This window comes from Arachis hypogaea, chromosome 3 (genome assembly GCF_003086295.3).
Source record: "Arachis hypogaea cultivar Tifrunner chromosome 3, arahy.Tifrunner.gnm2.J5K5, whole genome shotgun sequence".
NCBI classification, from domain to species: Eukaryota; Viridiplantae; Streptophyta; class Magnoliopsida; order Fabales; family Fabaceae; genus Arachis; species Arachis hypogaea.
In genome coordinates this window covers 123,885,702-123,907,792 of record NC_092038.1, presented here as the reverse complement: position 1 = coordinate 123,907,792, position 22,091 = coordinate 123,885,702, and the positions used below count along the sequence as shown (strand labels likewise).

Genomic DNA, 22,091 nt, shown 5'->3' with positions numbered 1-22,091 from the left:
GCATGATCCTTTATTAGTTAGAATCCTAGGACTAGTTTAGCTTTCTCTTAATTGCTTTAATTCTGAAAAGATGTCTCATGTATTACTCACTGAGCTTGAATTCAATAAAAAATACAGAAGTGATGTATTGCATGAGAAATTGAGCTAATTTTAAGAGTAGTCTTATTTACTTAAATGTGGTGGTATTAATTGTAATTCTGAATGCATGACATGAACAATGCATATTTAAATTTGAATTAAAGAATGTTGATGTACAAGGAACAGGAATTTAGAGAATTATTATGATTTCTTTGAAATTAATGAAAGTTTAATCCTTGAAGCAGAAGAAACAGCAAAAGAAAAATAAGAGCAAGGTCCAAGGCTCTGAGCATCAATGACTAGGGAGGTCAGACATGATTAAAAGCTCAAAGAGTTGTTTTCCTAGTCACATGCTTGTGGTGTTCTTGTGTCAGGTAATCCTTGAGATAAAACATTTAGAGTCGAGATCAATTGCAGAGTACGCCAAAGGCTTTGAGCACCACTGTTTGGGAGTAACTGGAAAAAAATTAATAATAATGAAAATATTTAGAACTTAAAGAAAGTTCCCCAGTTAAGTACTTGTGGTGTTTCTGTGTCAAGTAATCCTTGAGACAAAACATTTAAAGTCACGGCTAGGCTCAAGGTACAAAGCACCAAAGAAAAATTATTGTGTTCAAGGATTAAATTGAGCTACAAAAGATCAGAGAATTCATAATATTATTCGGATTCTAATTCCAGATGACAGTAACATTCTTCTGATTCAAAGGAGAGTGAGATGCCAAAACTATTCAGGATTGTAGTTGTAAACTCCACTATAAGAAAAGACATGGGCTTAATCAAACTCTCATTATCATGCAAATTCACATCCTAAGCCTATATTAATTTTGGTTGCTTGAGGACAAGCAACAGTTCAAGTTTGGTGTTGTGATGCGTGAGCATCTTTCCTATCTTTTCCTAGTGAATTTGCATCTAATTTGTTGATTTTAATAAAAAATTAATTATCTTTTAGCAAATATGGATGCTACTTTGAGTCTTTTACAATTTTGTTTATTTTAGGTAACATTTGGCTGGATTTGGTGGAGTTTCTGCAGCACAAGAATCAAAGGAGATGGCAACGAGGAGCGACGCGTACGCTTGACTGACGCGTGCGCGTGATTTGGAGCTTTCCATGGCAACGCGTGCGTGTGACTGACGCGTACGCGTGATTTGAAGTTTTGCTCAGCGACGCGTACACGTGACTGACGTGTGCACGTGACACACGAAGAAGACCAGCGACGCGTACGCGTGACATGCGCCACGTGCAGAAAAATGCTGGGGGCGATTTCTGGGCTGCTTTTGACCCAGTTTTCAGCCCAGAAAGTACAGATTAGAGGCTGCAGAGTGAAGGAATTAAGTGGTCCCCATCCATCAATTGAAGACTTGCTGATTACTATAATTAATTCTGATTTAAATTCAAATTTGATTTTTAAAATAGGAAAAGATATGATTTTAATTTTAGATTTTTAAATTAATTAGGATTAGTTATAAAAGGGGGATTCCATTAGGGAATTCTAGACCAATTTACATTCCGCATTCCATGAGCAACTAAATATTTACTATTAAGGTTAGGAGCTCTATCTATTGTATGGATTGATACTATTATTTTTCTATTTTAATTCATGTTTTGATTTATATTTCAATAATTGTTTTCGTTCTTTATTTTATGAATTTGGGTGGAACAGAAGTATGACCCATGTTCTAATTGAGTTCTTGTATAACTTGAAAAAGCTCTTTACTTGAACAATAGTTTGAAAACATATTATCCTGAATTTCTAATTGTTTGTATTTAACGGGATACGTGACATATAATCCCCTTATTTTTGGATAATTAGGATTCTTGTGGCATATAAACTGGAATTTGATCATCACCCTCTAATTGGAATTAATTGACCAAGGAATTGGTAGTTGATGAATTTTAGAGGAGACTAGGAAGGTCTAAGGAATTAGGGTCTAGTCACAAATAGTTTGCCATGAATTAAATCTTACATGATTAAAATAAATTAATAAGAAAAATCAATTCAGAAAATAGATATCTCTGAAACCTTAACTATTTCTCCATATATATTTCACAACTTCTTTACTGTTTGCATTCTGAAATTCTTAATTATTGTTTAATGCTCTTTGAATACCAAAACACCATTTTCTATTTGCCTGACTAAGCTCATCAATCAACCATTATTGCTTGATCCATCAATCCTCGTGGGATCGACCCTCACTCACCTGAGGTATTACTTGGTACGACCCGATGCACTTGCTGGTTAGTCTGTGGTTGTTAAATCACCACACCACTTTCCTTAATCAACCTCTTCCGCGTCTTACCTGCCTCGGAAACAGGAACCTCCACGACTTCCACATCGACCTCGGCACCAGCCATTCTGGTTGCAATCACCTCCTAAGAGACTGTCCGCGAGTTCGGCTGAGGCACGGACTGAGGTGTTGACGGCAAGGCTCCACCACCCTCTCTCCCGACATCTTGGGTTAGGGCAGCCTTCAACCTCGCAAGAGTAGTCTGACTACCAGCCATCTCAATTGAAAGAAATAGGAAATTGCATCAAGTTTCGAACTAGGAAAAACATAGAAATAAAAATAGGAGAAAGTAACAAGACCCACCGACATAAGATCGACACACTACCGGATCACCTATAACATCCTGGGATTTAGTGGCATGTCCCCAAAAATTGCAACAAGCCGTCGACAAGATCTCTATTTTCGGGATAACAACCCATCATAGGTGATCCGATCGTCATATACGACGGGCTTGCGCTAAAATTCCAATGAGTGGCGAAGCGACATTCCTCTTAAAGGTCAACCAGAAGGGATGATGCCCCCGAGTAGGTCTAACTTTAAAATATTCCTCCTTAAAACCGTAAAAAGAATTTTTGAATAAACCAAAGATCCACCTATTTAAATAGACCCAGAACGACATGTAGCCCTTCTTATACTTCTCCTCCTTGGTTGGAAAAGTGCACAGAAAAAAATAACCTATACACGAGCAGAAAGCTCTAGATACTCATAGACTAGCTCGAAAGCCCGAATGGCCACCTAACTATTTGGATGCAATAGAGATGGCGCCACCAAACATTGATTCAACAGAGTTTGAACAAACGCAGAAAAGGAAAGCCACACCCTCCAACCGTGTGAACATAGACTTGTAAACTCACATTCAGTCGATGACTCGAAAAGTTAGGATTTATGTAACAAATCCTCTCATCCATCCTTGGAAAGTAAAAACTCATACCGAACCTCTAAATTAAAACCCCAAATTAGGCTTGCCAGCGTGTTAAAAATTTGTCTACATTAGCTTTTCAATGGCGTTTCATTGACAAAAATTATTTGAAAGACAATTCTGAATTTGAAAGTACAACTTCAAGAATAAATATAAATAACTAATAATTTAAGAGATTATTATGGAGTTCGAATATAATTTTAAAAATCACTTTAAAATTTAGTTCATCAATGATCATATTATTACATGTAGATCAGTATAAGTTGTGAATTGTTTATCTGAAATAATGCAATTAAAAATCTTGTTCTGATCACAGCACAAGTACGGAATATGGTTGGAAGTTTGACATAAAACTTCTAGAAGGTGTTTACTGGTTAGGATAATAAGGAGGTGGAAAACTTCCAATTAACCATGTGGACTTTACCGGAGTCATGGGTTGCCTGGTCAGGGGCATCTATCACTGTCTCAACAAGAAGTAATTTGACATCTAGTTAGTATCACTGCTATAATCAGATAACAATTTCAACATTTGACAATACAATACATACACCAAATTCCACAACTACATTGACAACTTACAGTAACAAACTTCCACAATCAATGCATCAACTTGTTCAATCCTTGTTAACATATGACATACTATAACATCTCTCTCTCTCTCTCTCTCTCTCTCTCTCTCTCTCTCTCTCTCTCTCTCTCTCTCTCTCTCTCTCTCTCTCTCTCTCTCTCTCTCTATATATATATATATATATATATATATATATGTATGGTGTGTGTGTGAATAAGTTGACAGAGGAGCTAATTATTCCATGCGACCTTACCTCCTTCTGTCTCATTCAGTAGATGAGAATGATTTAGAAGAAAAAAAATGCATGATATTTAGATATATTCAGTTTTAATTATCCTTCTGATTACTAAATATGAGATATTTATTAAGTATGATGAAAATAATTATTAAAGGAATAAATTACTAGATGTATTATTATTATTATTCTATAATTTATTATTTCCCCTTGATATATCCGCATCGTTGACGCAAAGTCGTCTCACATCACAATCCTCAACTAGGTTGTTATAAAAAGTAAAAAAAAAAAAACACTTAGATAAAAATATTAAAAACATTTTTTTAAAGATATCTTTTAAAAATTAAAATTTAATACATATAATTAATTAAATTATATTATTTTTATTAAAATTAGACTGACAGTTTAGTCAAAATTAATAAATTAAAATTTGAATTTATTTAAATTAATATTTTTTTTATAAAAAAATGACTACAATATTTTTATTATAAAAAATAACTAAAATATTTTTATTATATATATATTTAAAAATTTTAAATTCTAATCTTATGACAATGGAGAATAAAATGGCTAAAATTTAGGATTTTTAAAATTAATATATATAATAAGAGTATTTTAGTCATTTTCTATAATAGGGATATTGTAGTTATTTTTTATAAAAAATAATATTAATTTAGATTAATTCAAAATTTAATTCACCGTTTTTCGGTCAAATTAATTTGTTTGGCCTAATTTTAACAATTAAAAATAATACAATTTAATCGATTATATATGTTAAATTTTAATTATTAAAAATATCTTTAAAAAAAAGACGTTTTAGACATTTTTATCTAAGTGGCTCCTAAAAAAATGGATTCATTTTAATATTTTGAATTACATAAATTCATACCGCTAAGCATCACTTTATTTTGAAAAGAAAAAAAATACTATATCTACACAAAAAAATAATTATCAAATCAACTAGTATATATTTACGTATAAATATTTATATTATTTATTTATTTTAATTTATATTTTATAATTTAATATATATTTTATATAAATAACTGATTTAATAACTAATTTATTATTTACACTTAGTATAGTTGTATTTTTTTATAATATAAAAATATATATTTTATAAGTTTAATTCTAATGTATTGTGTAAAAAGTTATATATGATCGTCTAATTATATTCTATATATAGATAATTTTTTAAATAATAAATTTTAAAATTAGACATTTTTATTGATGTGATAATATATAATTAGCTATTATCAAATTCTGTAAGGAATACGAAGAGGCCAATATTTTTAGTATAAAAAAGTAAAATGTTAGCTAATGTTAATTTAAATGTATAATAAAAATAAGAAAAAAAATATTAATCACCAAATAATTTCCAATTTTATTAACAATACGTGAATATTAAATTTTTTATTTTATTATCGTCAAACTTTTATTTTTTTAATGTGCATTTTAAATTAAAAATAAAAATATATTACACGTGATACTTTTTACAAAATATAAGCAATTATTTTTATATAGCTAATATTCTAAATCAGTTTCAAAAAAAATTCAGTCAGATAAGCAATCAGTCTACTAAACTTTTATTTTATTAAACAAATTAATTTTTTATATCATATTGTTTGTCTTTATAAAATGAGTGATCTGAACATTTTAAAATTTTACAAAAACTATTATATCTTTTATTAAATAACAATAGAGATTGATCTATCTATTTTTTTTTATCAAAATTTGATGTAAAAATTAATTTATTTAACAAAATAAAAAGTTAAAAATTGATTTAATAATTAAAATTAATTAAAAATTAAATTATCTGACTAAAAATTTGTAGGAACCATTTAGAATATTCCTCTCTTTCTATATAAAAAGTTGTACAAGGGATAAACTGACCGGAAATAAGAATAAAGAATCCCATTTTAAAAGTTTCATTTGAAGTCTGGACACCAATTAAGGTTCGTTTAAAAAACTTTAAAAGTAATTTTTTTTAATTTTTAACTTATAAAAAGTAGTAGTATTAATATTTGGTATAATTTTTAAAATTAAATTATAACTTTCTAAAAAATTATTTAAAAGTTTATAGAAAAGTTAAAAAAAATAATTTTTCATAATACTTTTATTTTTTATTATATTTCTTTAAAATAAATATTTTTAGAGTTAAAAATTTAAATACAAAATAATTTATTTATAACTTATTTTTAACAAAATCATTTATTATTTAAATTATTTTATTAAAAAAAATTAATTAAGTTGGTTACCAAACTGAACCTAAGTTTAAAATGAGCGAAATTGTGAAGTTTCGCTAATTGGTAAATGGAGAGCGGAAACGAACTAATTCCGGTAGTCATCGTCCAAAGTAAAAGCTTATCTGTCGGCTGTAGTTTTTTTTTTTTTTTTGAAGAAAAAGGGTCCGAGTGTCCGATGCAGTCAATGCTTTATAGATGGATAGAATCACTGAATCAGACTGAATAAGAATATAAGAACGATTTTTTTTTGGGTCAGATAGAAGAACGATTATGAACCATCGCCCACCCCCACAAAAAAAGTAACAAAAAAGTTCAAAGGAACGCCAAAATATAAGTATAGAAGAACGATAAATTCATGGATGCATGGCCCATTAATTATGTTTTTTGACGGTGAAAAGACAAAGAGCCTTGTCCATAAAATGCGAATAATGCCGGTCACCCAGACCAAGTCGATTACTGTAGTACTTGACCTTGAAAATACGCTCGGGAATGGACCAGGCTCCTACTAGAGCAAGATCAATACTTACAGAACTCTTCTTTTTCCCAACTCCCAGAGCCCGAAGGAAAGACCTATGCTGTTCATGATGAATGATTGAGTGAACGACGTTGATGGATGAGATTTTTTTTGAAATTTGCTCCATTAACCAGATAGTTTTGTCTACCCAAAAAAAAAAAAACAGATAGTTTAAAAAATTCATGTAATAGTAATATTATATATATATATATATATATATATATAATTAAAACAAGAAGTAGAAATCGTCCTTAGAATTGTGTTGGTGTGGTTAAATATCAAGTAGAACTCAGAGATGTGAAATGAGTTTATACTTTATACGCACGGTGTAGTACAGTAACCAACTAACTGAATCCTGTTACTAACCAACTTTCTTGCTGCGACGTAACTCCCTCTCAGATACTACTAAGTCCTAACACTAACTGAATGATAAGTGCGGCACATTTTCAGTTTTTCACCACAACCTGATTTATGTTGTCTGGGGCCGGGAGTGGATCTCTCCAATGAAAAAAATTGGATAGTATTCAGTGTATAATTTCACCATTCATTGTTTTCTCTCTTGTTAATTTCTAGTCTCACTTATAAAATTAAAAGTGAGAGATCACACTTTATTCTCTCAAATAGAAAAAAAAATAAAGAAGATCCATTTCCTTTTGGGGCGTGGCCTCGCTCTGTTTATTAACTCAAGAAAGGCAAAAGGAACAATTCTAAAAGGGGTATTACCAATTTACCATTTGACAAATAGATGATTGTCTTAATTTCCCAACGAGAAACCGAAGCATAGCTATACATGCACCTATTAATTATTGCAATGCCAACAAGAATTTATTTTGTAATACCACATTTTCTCAGTCGCAAAATTTGTAATCATTGAAGATATCATAAATTATGATAGTTGACATAATACATATTTTGAAATAAACAGTAAGTAAAATTAATTTAAATCTGGCTTCAGGACAAAATGATACTACATTATCATGCATGATTCTAGGAGCAACTATATAACATCTGATTACAAGGGAAGAAGGGCACAGGCAGAGCACTGCAATATAATGAGAGCATATGAATAAAAGGAGAAACGTTTCTTGTTGGCAACACAAGATCTCCTGAATATGCATGTAGTATAGTCAAGAAAACAAAGATAATTAATAACAATGAGCAGGTAAGGCAAGAAATCTCCAGAATCTGAAATTAAATCTGAATAACAGCGTTTTATTCAAGGAACGTAACGTCATAACGAACATATCGAGGGCTCAAACTGATGATGAGCATTGGTTCCAATCTGAACAAACTAAAATGAACTAAGCGACACTAGATGTATAGCTGTGAGCAAAGAAAAGTGTCACAGACCAAATATACAAGTTTATTTCCTTTCACCAGAGAAACAAACAGGAAACCTACCTATCTTCAGCAATCTTCAGCACGCATCTCACGATCATCATGACAATCACAGTAGTCTCACAGGCCGTGGTGGTCTTCTATCTCCACCATTGGCTTAACCTGAACCTGAGGCATTGGTGAGACGCCACAAGCTCCGTGTCCATCAAGAATAGAACAGGTTCCTTCCGTAGTCTGAGTCTGACCACCAGAAGCAGCTGCATTACTCGCTCCTTCCGAAGCAGCTTCACCTCCTGATCCTAAGATACTGTCATAGGCCGCCGCTACCGGATTGATATGCGGAAAAGGCAAGTACACGCCGTGGATGACGATCTTGACGTTACGTATGACGTCAGCAACCTTGACCCTGACGTAGTTGATTCTCATCGGCGCCATGGTAACTCCTCCACCGGAGGTTGTTATCAGCAACGGCTGGCCACGTTCCAAGGTTGGAAGAGCAGTTCCTACTGGAAGCTTCTCCAGATCTGCGATCGACAAGTAGTGGTTCGGCACGATGTGAAACCTCACGTTGCTGATGTACGAGTGTGAACCAGAGAAGATGGAGAGGTCATCCACGGCGAACACGGTCATGTTATTGAGAGTTACCAGCTCCGCGTACTTCACCTTCATAGCTAGCGCTAGGATGCTGAAGCCGTTGTTGCGGAGCCTGAGCATGGCGTCCCTGAGCATGAGGCGCATCACAGCTGGCTGAACGGTGGCGCCGGGAGTTTGGAGATGCTGACCGGAGCGGTGATCCGGATGGAAGGGAAAGGAGAGCGACGTCATCCTCTCCACGTCGCAAGAAAACGGAGACAGAGGAGAGACGAAGCCTTGGAGACCGTGAACGACGATCATTCCGTTGTTGAAAAGATCCGGCTGCGTGATCTCTACGCCGCCGATGAAGACCTTGGAGGCGGTGGTGTTCGGTTGGATCGAATCGGAAGTGACGGTGATGCAGCGTCCAGGGCTCAAGGTTTCAATCTTGGTGCCGAAAGCGAGTCTGCGAAGGTAATCGATGGTGAACAGGCCTGGAACTATGTGCTCGCGGAGTAGGCTGGGAACGGAGCAAGAGAAGCATGTGCGGAGGGAGGAGTCGGAGGGAGCGAAGATAGTGGAAGGACCGGTCCAGGCGGTGGAAGCGGTGGTGGCAGTGTCGGAGAGCGACGGCGCCGCCGTTGCTAGCTCGTGAAAACCGAGATGTGAGAGGATCGGAGGCAGCAGAGCCGTGTGAGAGAAGAACGAGTGTTCTTGGAGATCATTTGGAGTTGGCGGTGGCGTTGAGAGAGTTGAAGGCGTGAATGATGCTTCGAGTCCTTCAGTAGCAGTGACTTTGGCGCCGCAGAGCATAGCGGCGAAGGAGATTGCAAAGAACAGTGCGAATCGCTTGGAGGAGGTGTTCATGGTCGAGAGAGAAAGGTGATGAATGAATTTCTGAGGTGAGTAGTGGAGAAAGAGTAGTGATGAATGGAGTTTTAAAGTGAGTGAAAATGGAAAAAATGAAGCAAGCGAGAGGTGCAGAGGTATTTATACACGCGGGGAAATGTGATGGCGGGAAAAACGGTTATGAGATGATTGTTGCTCGTTAGGGGAGTGTTGTAAGGCGTGCGTGTTTGTTACGCGATTGTTAGAACGTTCTCGAATCTCTGATATTTTAATTCTGTTATGCATCCTTCACTGCAAGATCACTAGCTCACTACTCCACAATTGTGAAATCATGTGCATTACCCAAACCGAAAATGCCAAGTGCCTTCGATTTAAGTTTTCTACAATAAGATTGAAAAATGGTGCTCCTTGTCAGATTATATATACTCAACATAAATATTATGGATTATTACAAGGCCACCTTATTACAACAATTACAATAATGTATACAGGATCCAAAATTAAATAAATTTGGTGAGATTGTATTTTTTAAAAATTATTTTAAGTGTAACCTTTATTATAAGTGCATGTAAATTTGGAGTTGGGAGTGTTATTATGTTGATAGAGATATGTTCGTCATTTTACATTATACGTCCTCCATTTTTCTTTTCTTTTTGAAAACGAAGTCTTGCATTCCCTTTCGTCTGCTAGCTGCTGCTGTCGCCGTGGGTGTGTTACAATATTTTCGTATTCCCCCAACTTGCACCATATTAATTTTTCATAATAAAGCCACCAACTTAAAATTCTTTCATTTGTTAACTATAATTTGACATTTGTTTGGCAATTTTTTAATGGATTTCAGCGCATTTACATTGATGTAACATTGATTTATAAACAAGTAATATGACGGAATAAAACTGGATTAAGTATATTCAACATACAGTAGTAAACTGATTTGTATCAAGGGTAATTGATAGGTTTTTACTATTTATTTTTTTTTAAATTATATTCATAATGTGGTGAATGGTCGTCAGGCTTTCGCTTTAGATTTGAGAGCATATGCAGTGTGAAGCAAGCTCATTATTATTCTACTATGTAAATGTTCACAAAATTTATTATTTTTTATTTAAATCTTAAATTGTAACAATATTAAAAAATATCGATCTAAAATGTTAATTATTAATATTGATATATTCCTCGTAAATTAATTAGTATCTAACCTGGAAGATAGTAGGAGAGTAGCAGTATTTGGTTTTCATTCCTGTTATCCTGTAGCTGTAGGGTGGGTAAAGATATTTTATATTATTTTCAAAAATAATATTATTAGCCAATTATCCAAAAGCATTGGTGTGATATTTCATATTTGGTTTTAGGTGGACCCAGTCCCGGGTTTGATATCCTGAGGGAGCCATAGAAAAACTTGGAGGTGGAGGCTTCATCTTCACTAGCAGATAACTGTAACAAAATGGCACACTCACTTTCTTCCGTTGCAACGGGTCCCAAACTGGGGTTTTCTTACACTTGTCCATCTTGTATTTGGAAACCGAAGCCTAACCCCAAGGTTACTTGTTCAGCACATAAGAGTAATCCATTGGCTGGTATCGGAATTGGGATTGTAGCATCTTCGGTGGTGGCCTTAACGCCCTTCAATGCTGACGCCACCAGAATCGAATACTACGCCACCACGGCTGAGCCCTTGTGCGAGTACAACTACGTTAAGTCCGGCCTCGGTTACTGTGACATTCTCGAGGGCTTCGGCGATGAGGCCCCCCTCGGCGAGCTCATCAATGTTAGTTACTGCTACCCTGCCATGCCCTCACTTAGTTGGTTAATTAGTTACGGTTGTTACTTGTTATTGTTGTTGTTGCTGCTGAGGGAATGATACCCTGCGCTGCAGGTTCACTATACCGCAAGGTTCGGGGATGAGAGAGTGTTTGATAGCAGCTACAAACGTGGCAGACCTCTCACCATGCGCATTGGTGTTGGCAAGGCAAGTCAACTTTTTTTTTTATCTTTTAGCGAAAGTTAAATTATTGATTTCACTATAAACATGGTTTAATTAATTAATTGCTGAGAGCTGAGTTGAGTTGGGACTTGGGACTAACTATTCAAGTATGTATTTGTTAAGGAAAAATATAGGTAACTAATAACATTTTTGAACAATGTGTGAACAATGTGAATTAATAGGGTTAAAAGAGTAAATTTAATGAGTAGCATTAAATTAAGGTGTAGTGTTCTTGTATTTGATTGGTGATTGTTCATGTTGTTTAAGATAATCATTATTCCCCTAGTACTCCCCATTTGTCAAGTGCAGGTGATTAAGGGGCTGGATCAGGGAATTTTAGGTGGGGAAGGAGTGCCTCCAATGAGGATAGGTATGCAATATTTTGAGTTTCTTATTTCTTATCTCACTTGCGTCTTATCCATTTTCAATGATTTAATGATTTACTTTTTGACCAGGTGGGAAACGCAAACTCAAGATCCCTCCAATGTTAGCTTATGGCCCTGAACCTGCTGGATGCTTCTCAGGTTATTTGTATTTCATTTCATCCCCTGGCTTACTTGTTTCAGAAAACGTTTTTTTTTTTTTTTATCATACTTACTCCATCTACATGAGATTTTTTGTGTTATTGATTGAGATTTTGACTTGGTTTGTCATTTTGTTTATAGGTGACTGCAACATACCCGGCAATGCAACTCTTCTATATGACATTAATTTTGTTGGTATTTATTCTGGTAATAGAAAGTGAAGGAGGTCCAAATTGATCAGATACATATATGCATACGAACTACACATGGATCAAGTGAGTTTCCTTCATCCTTTTAGAATACTAATTAACCTTAGATTAGATTTCTCATAAGAGAGTCATTGATAATTAACTGTGAGTGTATTGCTAATTGTCTAATTTTATCTTATAATAGCGTAAAACCTTTGAAACTATACATAAAAAATGGTGTTACTTCTCTGGTCTGGCTTATATCTAAAAAATAGGAATAGTTTTAACTTTTAATTTTCTGATAGTCAAGAGCAATGAAATGCCCCTTTTTTTTTTGGGCTAGAGAGTGTTGATCAAATTGTTTGGCAGAATCTCCTTCGTGATTCCAGCTACCTCAAGTTACTGTTCCTGGTTGGTGCTGTTGGACCCAACTGATCTCGATGCCCTTTTTTTGAGAGCAGCGAGCAATCTTTCCTGATGACATAGACTACACAAGTGGTGTATCTCTGCACATTACATATAATTTGAGAGAGAAAATTCATCAATTCTTCACATCTTGTCAATACTACTTAATATGCTTTTATGCATGGATGGAGCAAACCTTGAGTAGTTTTTTTTTGCACATCTAAAATAGCTAATTATAAAATGATGTTGATGGGGGGCTGGTAATATAATAATAATAAGGATGATGATAATAAACATCAACCGAGTAATGAATGCTGTCGGATTCTCCTTACTGGCCAGAGTTACACTTTGTTAGGATCTAGTAAAGGCTGAGGGAAATACAGAAAAGGCAAAGCAAAAAAAAGGTAAAGATGATTCCAACCTCACGTTGATTGAGAGAAAAGGATATGCCTTCCTTCTTCATTATTGTTCCAGTTCATTATGGAACCAAGATGGCTAGGATTTAGAAATTTAATTTCAAGTATGAATGTTTTCTTGAACACGAGCCCCAATGCAGTATCTCTTTCGGTGACAAGAGGGGCCGAATGCTCCAGAACTAGGCAGCAAGCAATCGTGCCTAGTACCCTAAATTGCATTTATTATTACGATTTTGGAGATTCAATCAGGAATTTGACTCGAATTTACTATTTTTGACTTCAACTAAACATGCTTATTTTACCATTTCAACCTTGCTGGCCCAATCTATTTACAAGGAGTGATTATTTTACACGCAAGCCAGGTCCATTGCAGTTAGAAAAGAAGGCCATTACAACACAATAACAATCTCTTGACTTCAGATCAAGGCCCACCAGAGCCATCTACTGCAAGAAAAGTAATAGAGTGCACTGTGAACAGTTCAGGACCATTGTAGCGAAAATGAGGAAAGCACTGATCATAATTCACAACAACGTCTCTTTGTCATTAAAAGAAAAGTGTACATACACTCGTCGAGAACAAAAATAAAAAGGAAAGAAGAAGTTATTTTTGTCTACATGATGGAGCAGGCATTAGGGTTGTCATCACTGAAGATGTTGATGTAAGGATCTTCATATGTTGCAACAGTTGCAGTGGCAGCAGTGGTCTCAAGTCTTCTAACATGGCCAGGAGGGGCCTTTTTGTCATAAGCATGAGCAGCATATGGCTGAGCCACCAAGTTGTAAGGCACATAAGGCCAAATCTCAGCTCTCTTCCCTGTTGACTTAGCCTTCTTCAGCACCTTGCTTGATTCCACATACCCTGTTACTGTCACCTTCTGCTGTTTACGGTTTATCTCCACTGACTTTACCCCTGCAATTCACAGTTTCATTTTGAATTGAACATGCAGTGGAAAACAAACAAAGAAAGAATGTAAACTCACCACTCATTGAAGAGAGGGCTTTCTTGACCTTGAGCTCACATCCATCACAGTCCATTCTCACCTTAAGCTCCACTGTCTGCAACTGCTTCTTCTTCTTCTTGTGGTGGTGCTGGCTACTGCTCACTAGATCAGACAAGTACTCCAGAGTTCCAGAAACTCCCATTTCTCTCTGTTTATTCACAACTCAAATATGAGAATATATGATCACAGTAAATAACTAGAGAAAAGAGGGGAAGTAAAGGGGGTGTGGTGTGGCAGGATACAGGGTAGCATATATATGCTATATTGAAAACAGAAAGAAGGTTACAAGGAACTTTCTTCAAGGAAAAAATGGATTCCTTCCTTACCTTGTAATAATGGTTGCTGCTCTCTGCTCTATGAAGAAGTTGTTTATTTTGTTTGAGATCTTTAAGACAGGACATACTTATAGACGAGTTTCATCAGATTCAAACAGAGGAAAGGTCGTGTGGCCCCCACCCAACACCAGTAAACTTAAGTGCCCTCTCATTTTGCTTTTCAGATCATATTAAACACCATAACATAAATAGTAGTATTACAATTTTGATAACAGGCCTTTTTATTTGTCAAATGTTTTTTAAGGTGGTGATTCAGTCCACAAGACTTTTTAACAGTTTCACTTCACAGTATAAACAGAGAAACGTCCAGCCTTAATCCTGTGACTATTTATGATAATCTTTTACTGTTTTAAGAAATGAAGAATTTTGATTTAAAATATTAAATTTTTAAGTAATTTGAGAAATGAAAGTGGAATGAAGATAAATCGCTCGTTTAATAGAAAGAATAAAAATTAGAATGAGATTTAATTCTGATACCATATTAGTCCATAGATTCTTTTTAATATTAAATCAGTAAAAGAAGTGTTGAGTTAGCTTTAACTTGTCATGCTGAACACAAGGCTAAATGGTATTTCTTTTTGGCGTTAAATAAGGCAAAAACGAAAAGACGAAAAAGAGTTTATATGTAGTGATATACAAATTGTTTTATCTCTCTTTATTCTTTAAAATAATCTCATTTTTGTCTTGTTTAAACACCAAAATGAAATGATATCAATTAACCATGTGTTTAGCGTGAGAAATCAGAACTAGCTCGACATTTTGTTCATTGACTCAATGTCGAAAAAGATCCAAGGATTAATACGGTGTCTGAAGTTGAACTTTAGGACCAGTATAATAATTTAAATCTAATGGACTAAAATAGTAAAAATCATAATTTTAAAGACTACTGTCGAGATTTAATCAAAATTAGTATAAAATAATTATTTTAAAAAAGAAAAATATAGATATCAATATACTATCAATTAATTTATTACCAATAATAATTAATTATTATAAAAAGACACATGTATAAGAAGATATATTAAGGAGATACATTTATAAAGTATTTTTATTAGACATATTCATAAAAAGGACATTTTTATTAGACATATTTATAAAAATACTTCTATTAAATACAGTTATAAATAAAAATTGACAAAAGTTAATAGAATCTTTGTTGGTTACGCAGTGGAATTGTTTTAAAAATATTTAATGAACTTATAGTTTCTTATATACACGTATAGAAACTTGTTGTTGGGATATAAAAGGTTTTCTATTAATAGATAAATTATATTATCAAGTTGAAGCAGATAAGAAAGAAGAAGTTATTGTCTTTGGAGATTAACAGTTATACCACCAGGTCCGAGTAGATAAGTTTATGTTTATTATATTGTTTATATCCACTTGGGTTCGATCTAATTTATATACATATGAAGAAAAAAGACACTCACAAAAGTACTCATAAGTAAATGACTACGCACATGTAAGTATAAATATATTGCATGCATGTCCATATCAACCTAATTAGTTTACATAGAAAAAAAGGTTGAGATTCGTTAATTTTAAACTAGTTAACCAAAAAATCATGATCAACAAAGTAATCTGAGAACTTCATACATGCCTTTTTCTTCTTTCTTTTTTTCTTTAAATATATAATTATGTCAAGGGTAATTGAAACGCTTCATTGCGCAAAAAGTGTAAAACAGTAAGTCCTTTTTCCATGGAAAAATTGTCAAACTATGAAGCTTTTTTAATACAATTATGGACCCGCGTGTCCCTTTTTATTTCGTTTCTTTTCATACTTTTTCCTTCCCTACCTTGATTTTAAACAACGAACCTTCTAATTTTAATTTCACTCGAAACACACCTTATAACATGTTGATAACTAAGAAGATAATTCAAGTGCCAAAACACCTTTTCATGAAGTGAAATCCAACGGTTAGTGAAAATGATTTTTATATCCCTATATGTTTCCCGCGCAAACCCCTTTAATAAAGAATGTTTTGTACCAATAATTGGTGCAAATAAATTTTACAAAAAAAAAACTTGTACCAATATTACAACTTTGCAAAATTTTGTTTATGTAACGAATTTCAGAATTTGGTTCATCAGTGACAGAAGGCTGAAGCTACGAACGCGTTTGGTTGGAACATTCACAAGCACAGCTGTGTTAGGAGTTGGTGCATGTGTAATGTTGAATTCCGAAAAAAATGAGTATTTAGTTTTTGTTAATGTGTATTTTAATACAAGAATCAAAGGAAGACCACGGTTTTCGAAGCTTCTTTGATCCACCACCTCAAAGCCAATTTTTTTTTTAATTTTTTAATTAAGAGATCGAAGAGAAAGAGGACAACCTATATACGTTGTTTGATTACTAGCTAGCATTATCCAAAAGGAACAATTTCTTAGCTTACATATAATTTTTGGCGTTAATAATTCTACTAAATAATTACATTAAATCAGTGATTGTTGTTTTAAATGGGAACCGTATGCTTACCAAAACAAAAACAAAGAGGAATTCGGGTCAGACTTAGTTTTCCAGATACTTTTTAGAACCACTGCAAATTTGTAAACATTTCCTTTGTTTTTATTTATTTGTTGTTGTTGAAAAGAGGGGCTAATTTTTTTTTTTTAATATTGGTAAAAAATATGTGTTACACACTTACACCAAATTATTTGACTTCATGTGAATTTTACTTTGCTATAGAAAATTTGTTTTACTTTTCAGAAGATATTGATGTTTTGTCTAAAAAATTGTTTAATTAATTTAAAAAAAAATGTCATTGACATTTTTACTATTTTTTTAAGGTGGAAATTCAGGTAAAGTCGATTTCACATGAAATTGATGATTGAGAGTCGTTAGATGATTTGATTGATTTGACTAAATTTTCATCTAATGGCTCTCAACTATCTACTTCGACTGCACTTGAATTTTTACATCTTTTTATTTTAAAATTATTAAAGTATAAAACGCACTGTCGTTTTGTTTTTATATATGTTTTTTTAATTATTAAAATAGAAAATGGCGTTTTTTAATTAAAGTTACGATGTTTTCACAGTTTAACACAACACATGTTTTTTTATGAAAATTCAGGTGCAGTTTTCACCATATTTTTTTCGTTTTTGCTTGGTTCTCAATTATTGACAACCAAAATTTATATGTATATGGTATTGCATATGTTTAATTTGAGTAAGATTTTTATATGAAAATTCATGTAAATTGTCTTTTTTGTTATCAGCTATCGGTTTAATCATGTCTCAAATAATGGAGTTGCGCGTCTAAAAGAAGAGTACTGGTGGTAGCAACAAAAGCAAGGAGAATAATAAAGAAAAGAAAAGAAAAAAAAATTGTTAATTTGACTAATTTTATAGGTACGTTCCTTATACTACCTACTAGCTACCTACTTTATTTTATGTTCGCCATACAAGTATATTATTTTGAGAAAGGAGGAATTTTTTTGCTACTTGTGATTTTTTTTTTGTCTAAATGGTTTAAAAGTAAAAATAAAAAAAGTAAAATTATTTATTCTTTTATTTGTAAATTTTATATTTAAAATTTAAAAACCATAAAAATAATATCTGTAGTATTTTTTATATAAATTTTTGTATATATTTTTTAATATTAAAAATATATTTTTATTCTTTATTAATTGTATTTAACATTAAAATAAAACAGGAGATATCCAAAAATAATATACACAAATATAGTACATATATATAAACTACTCTATTATTTTTTCCCAATATTCATGTCGCTAGACACATAGCATCATTCAATGCCTGTCTCTTAAACTTTGGAGTTGATACCATACGTTGATGACAAATAATAATTGCTATAATAAACTTAGGAAAGTGGATTTAAATATTTAATGGTTCCTCTAGATTTGAAAATTAACATAGCGCATAAAACAGATCACTAAAATTAACTATTAATATAAAATATATATTAAAATATAAAATATATATTATTAAAAATAAATTAAATTTTATATATATTAATATAAAAATATATAATAACTAATTTTAATATACAAATATTTAATAATATTAGAAATTTAACTTCCATTCAATTATTCAAGTTTATTTTTTTTAATGGATTTCTGTTAAGTGTTATGCATTGTTATGAATTATTAGAGTATATAGTATTGATATATAGAGTTTATTTTTTTTTTCTAAACAATAATATATAAATCGGAGGATAAAATTTGTGAGGAAGAGAAAACTTAGCCTCTGATTTATGCTTAAACATGATTGATGAATAAATTAAACTCTAGTTATTGTGTGTGCAATTTTTTTTTTTTTGTCAAATGTGTAACAAATCAAAAGATAGATTTTATAGTTAAAAAAATAAAAAAATTTTAAAAATCCAAATCAGTGGGTCAGAAGTGAAGATTAAAAAACCTCCGATTTTTGTCATACTAAATCAAACCCTTCAATTTGTTAACACTTGTCTTCCTGATTAACCCTCAAAACTCTAATAATGATGGATAACACATCAATTTTTTTAATATCAAAATTAAAAAATGAATTATCAGCGTCCAAACATATATATATATTATATGGTGGCCACTATGGCCTATTATATCTACCTGACTCAGCCAATTCCACAAAAATGTTATACACACTATAGAAATTGTTGCCTCTACCTAAAAGACGATCAATATATTTACATATATAGTGGGTGCATATATATGGACAAAGCCATCAGTAGTACAAACCTTTATGGAATTTGGAGTTAATTCTAATCTTTTTTGATATGTTGGAGTTAATACTAACGCAATACAACAAAATTAATTAGTACAATAATGGCCATTGTTAAACGCTATTGGTTTAAAAAAAAAGCAGGTCGAAATGGACATATATAATGAGGTTAGAGACCATGCGTCACCCTTAGAGGTTAGAGAATTCTTCAAATAGCCACAATGAGGTCAAATTGATCGAGATGGCCGACGTACGTGTATTCAGATTTAATTATTGAATGTTAAATAAAATGCTAAACATACAATTTGTGTTATGCAAGTTGCTACTTCTATAAGCTAGAAATTAACATGGCCTTCTGGATAAGAGTGAATGACCAATGAGTTATCTACTCAATAAAAAGATAAACAATAAGTTATTTCTGCTTCTTGATGAAAAAGTTTGAGCTTTGTCTGTCATAATTTTATATGCATTATTAGTATAATCGCTGCTTTGATTTACATTTTAGTTTTGAAATATTAATCTAATCCTATTTAGGGATAGATAAGCTAAGGGTAGGGATGGAAGATTGATCTATTTTTTCAATAAAGCTAGCATTATTAAGGGGATTTCAATTTCAAATATATCGAATTTTTGTAATGTTAAAAAGATAAAAAAAAAAAAATAGTCATGCTATACATATAAGTCGTTTTGATTTATAAGTCTTATAAGTTGGACCAACCTAACAGAAGCTATACTTATCCACAAAAACGTGTTAACACGGGCATCACATTTTCAAAGCGCTCCTTCACCATTAAGAACAACACTTCTTCTTCTTCCTCCATAAAAATCATAACTGTTATTTTTTCTTCGCGTTTCTCCTCCTCCTCTTCTTCTTCCTTCTTCTTCTCCTTTTTCTTTGTGTTTCTCTTCCTTTTTCTTCGCGTGTTTTATCTTCATCGTCGTGTTTCTCCTCCTTCTTCTTTTGATTTTGCAACATTATGTATTTTTTTTGTTTGTTTGGTATTTTCCTCCCAAAAAGAATTATGAGAATATGAAATAAGAAGATAATAAGAAGAACAGCAGAAGAGGAGGAAGAAGATGAAGAGTTCTGAATTATGTAGAACTTATCAGAATAAAAATACACCCAAATATTTTCGTGTTACACCCAAATATCTTCATTTTACACCCAAATTTGCTACAAATACAGAAATGAGTTATGTTATATGTATACTAAAATCAACCACCAAAGTCAGCCACCAGTATAAAATACATACTGGAATACAAATAATACATTGAAAATAAATTAAAACACACATATATTTATACACAAATACATTAGTGCTTGATTTTAGTGGCTGATTTTAGTGTACAAAAAACATTTTTGCACAAAAAAAATATTTTCGCATTTTTTCTTCTTCTTTTCCTTATTTCTTTCTTTCTTTCTTTTAGTTAAATAAATGTAAGTTCATCCTCTTTCAAAAAATTTTGCAGCATTATGTGTTTCTTCTTTTTCTTTGTTTGATTTTTTTATTTTTATTCTTGTTACGAAAGTAAAACAAGAAGAAACTTGAAAAGGTAAAACAAAAAGAAAAAGATGAATAAGAAAAAAAAGAAGAAGATGGTGATAATGATGAAAAAAAAGAAAAGAACCAGCAGAAGATGAGGAGAAAGAAGAAGAGTTCTGAATTATACAAAACTTATCAGAATAAAAATACACCCAAAATTTCTTAAAATACATCCAAATATTTTCGTGTTACACTTAAATATCTTCGTTTTAGACCCAAATTTGCTGCAAATACAGAGAAATAAGTTATGCTACGTGTACACTAAAATTAGCCACCAAAGGTAGCCATCAGTATAAAATACATACTAGAATACAAATATACATTGAAAATAAATTAAACAACACTTGTATTTATACACAAATACATTGGTGACTAATTTTAATGGTTAATTTTAGTGTACAAATAGCATTTTTGTACAGAAAAATGTTTCCTCTAATGCTGTATTTTTTTCTTCTTCTTTTTCTTATTTCTTTCTTTCTTTTAGTTAAATGAATGTAAGTTCATCATTTTTTTAAGTAATTTTGGAGCATTATGTGTTTCTTCTTCTTCTTTGTTTGATTTTTTGTTTTTATTCTTGTTAAGAGAGTAAAACAAGAAGAAACTTGAGAAGGTAAAACAAAGAAAAAGATGAATAAGAAAAAAAGAAGAAGAAGATGGTGATGATGATGAAAAAGAAAGAAGTAACAGAAGATGAGGAGGGGGAAGAGAAAGAGTTCTAAATTATGCAGAACTTATCAAAATAAAACTACATCCAAAATTCTATAAAATACACCAAAATATCTTTGTTTTATACCAAAATTTGCTGTAAATATAGAAATGAGTTATGTTACGTGTACACTAAAATTAGCCATCAAAGTCAGCCACCAGTATAAAATACATACTGAAATATAAATATACATTAAAAATAAATTAAATCACACATGTATTTATACACAAATACATTGGTGGCTAATTTTAGTAGCTGATTTTAGTATACAAATAGCATTTTTGTACAGAAAAATGTTTCCTCTAATACTATATTTTTTTCTTCTGAATTGAACCACACCTCAGCCACTTGATTGGATTCAAAACAATAAAAGGAGGAGAAGACTTGTATGAGAAAAACGCTTGTATGTGGAGAACAAACTGCTCATCAATGTCATAGAAGGGCTGAAAAATACACCCAAAATACACCATATTAAAACAAGCATAAACTATAGAATACAAATAGAACTATAAAACCATCATAAAAAATAACAAAAATCAGATTCATGAATCATCATTAAACAGAAACTAAAATAATTCAACTAAAAGAATAAGACAATTCATCCTCAGTGAGATGAAAAGTTATAAACTATAAATGCACCCAAATTTTCCTAAAATGCACCCAAATTTTCCTAAAATACACCCAAATATTCCTTATTTACAC

General features: G+C 32.2%; 2 protein-coding genes across 6 annotated transcripts; one reads left to right on the top strand and one right to left on the bottom strand.

Moving 5' to 3' along the window:
• The first annotated feature begins 10,813 nt into the window (after positions 1-10,813).
• LOC112791252 (photosynthetic NDH subunit of lumenal location 4, chloroplastic) lies at positions 10,814-14,793 on the top strand. 5 transcript variants are annotated; one of them, XM_072233443.1, is made up of 7 exons: positions 10,814-10,867; positions 10,959-11,374; positions 11,483-11,575; positions 11,900-11,960; positions 12,046-12,114; positions 12,256-12,389; positions 12,672-12,911. In XM_072233443.1, the coding sequence occupies exons 2-6, from the start codon at positions 11,051-11,053 to the stop codon at positions 12,333-12,335; spliced, it is 627 nt and encodes a 208-aa protein (XP_072089544.1). In that variant the 5' UTR covers positions 10,814-10,867; positions 10,959-11,050; the 3' UTR covers positions 12,336-12,389; positions 12,672-12,911. The 5 variants fall into 5 exon arrangements, with proteins under 5 accessions (XP_072089544.1, XP_072089545.1, XP_025689793.1 ...); XM_072233444.1 differs by having other exon boundaries at positions 10,831-10,867; positions 12,648-12,911; XM_025834008.3 differs by lacking the exon at positions 10,814-10,867 and having other exon boundaries at positions 10,890-11,374.
• Positions 13,642-14,590, bottom strand: LOC112791253 (heavy metal-associated isoprenylated plant protein 23). The gene is made up of 3 exons (XM_025834009.3): positions 14,451-14,590; positions 14,104-14,272; positions 13,642-14,033 (listed from the first exon to the last, which is right to left on the bottom strand). Exons 1-3 carry the CDS (start codon positions 14,523-14,525, stop codon positions 13,735-13,737), a joined length of 543 nt encoding a protein of 180 aa, XP_025689794.1. The 5' UTR covers positions 14,526-14,590; the 3' UTR covers positions 13,642-13,734.
• Positions 14,794-22,091: the final 7,298 nt, after the last annotated feature.

What these genes read in the sequence shown, in the direction of transcription:
- LOC112791252 (XM_072233445.1), top strand. Translation starts at nt 11,051, where the DNA reads ATGGCACACTCACTTTCTTCCGTTGCAACGGGTCCCAAACTGGGGTTT. An exon ending in CCCTCGGCGAGCTCATCAAT is followed by an intron (nt 11,375 to 11,482) that starts GTTAGTTACTGC and finishes CCTGCGCTGCAG; the next exon opens with GTTCACTATACCGCAAGGTT. An exon ending in ACCTGCTGGATGCTTCTCAG is followed by an intron (nt 12,115 to 12,255) that starts GTTATTTGTATT and finishes TTTTGTTTATAG; the next exon opens with GTGACTGCAACATACCCGGC.
- LOC112791253 (XM_025834009.3), bottom strand. Translation starts at nt 14,525, where the DNA reads ATGTCCTGTCTTAAAGATCTCAAACAAAATAAACAACTTCTTCATAGA. An exon ending in GCAGCAACCATTATTACAAG is followed by an intron (nt 14,273 to 14,450) that starts GTAAGGAAGGAA and finishes GTGAATAAACAG; the next exon opens with AGAGAAATGGGAGTTTCTGG. An exon ending in AGCCCTCTCTTCAATGAGTG is followed by an intron (nt 14,034 to 14,103) that starts GTGAGTTTACAT and finishes TGTGAATTGCAG; the next exon opens with GGGTAAAGTCAGTGGAGATA.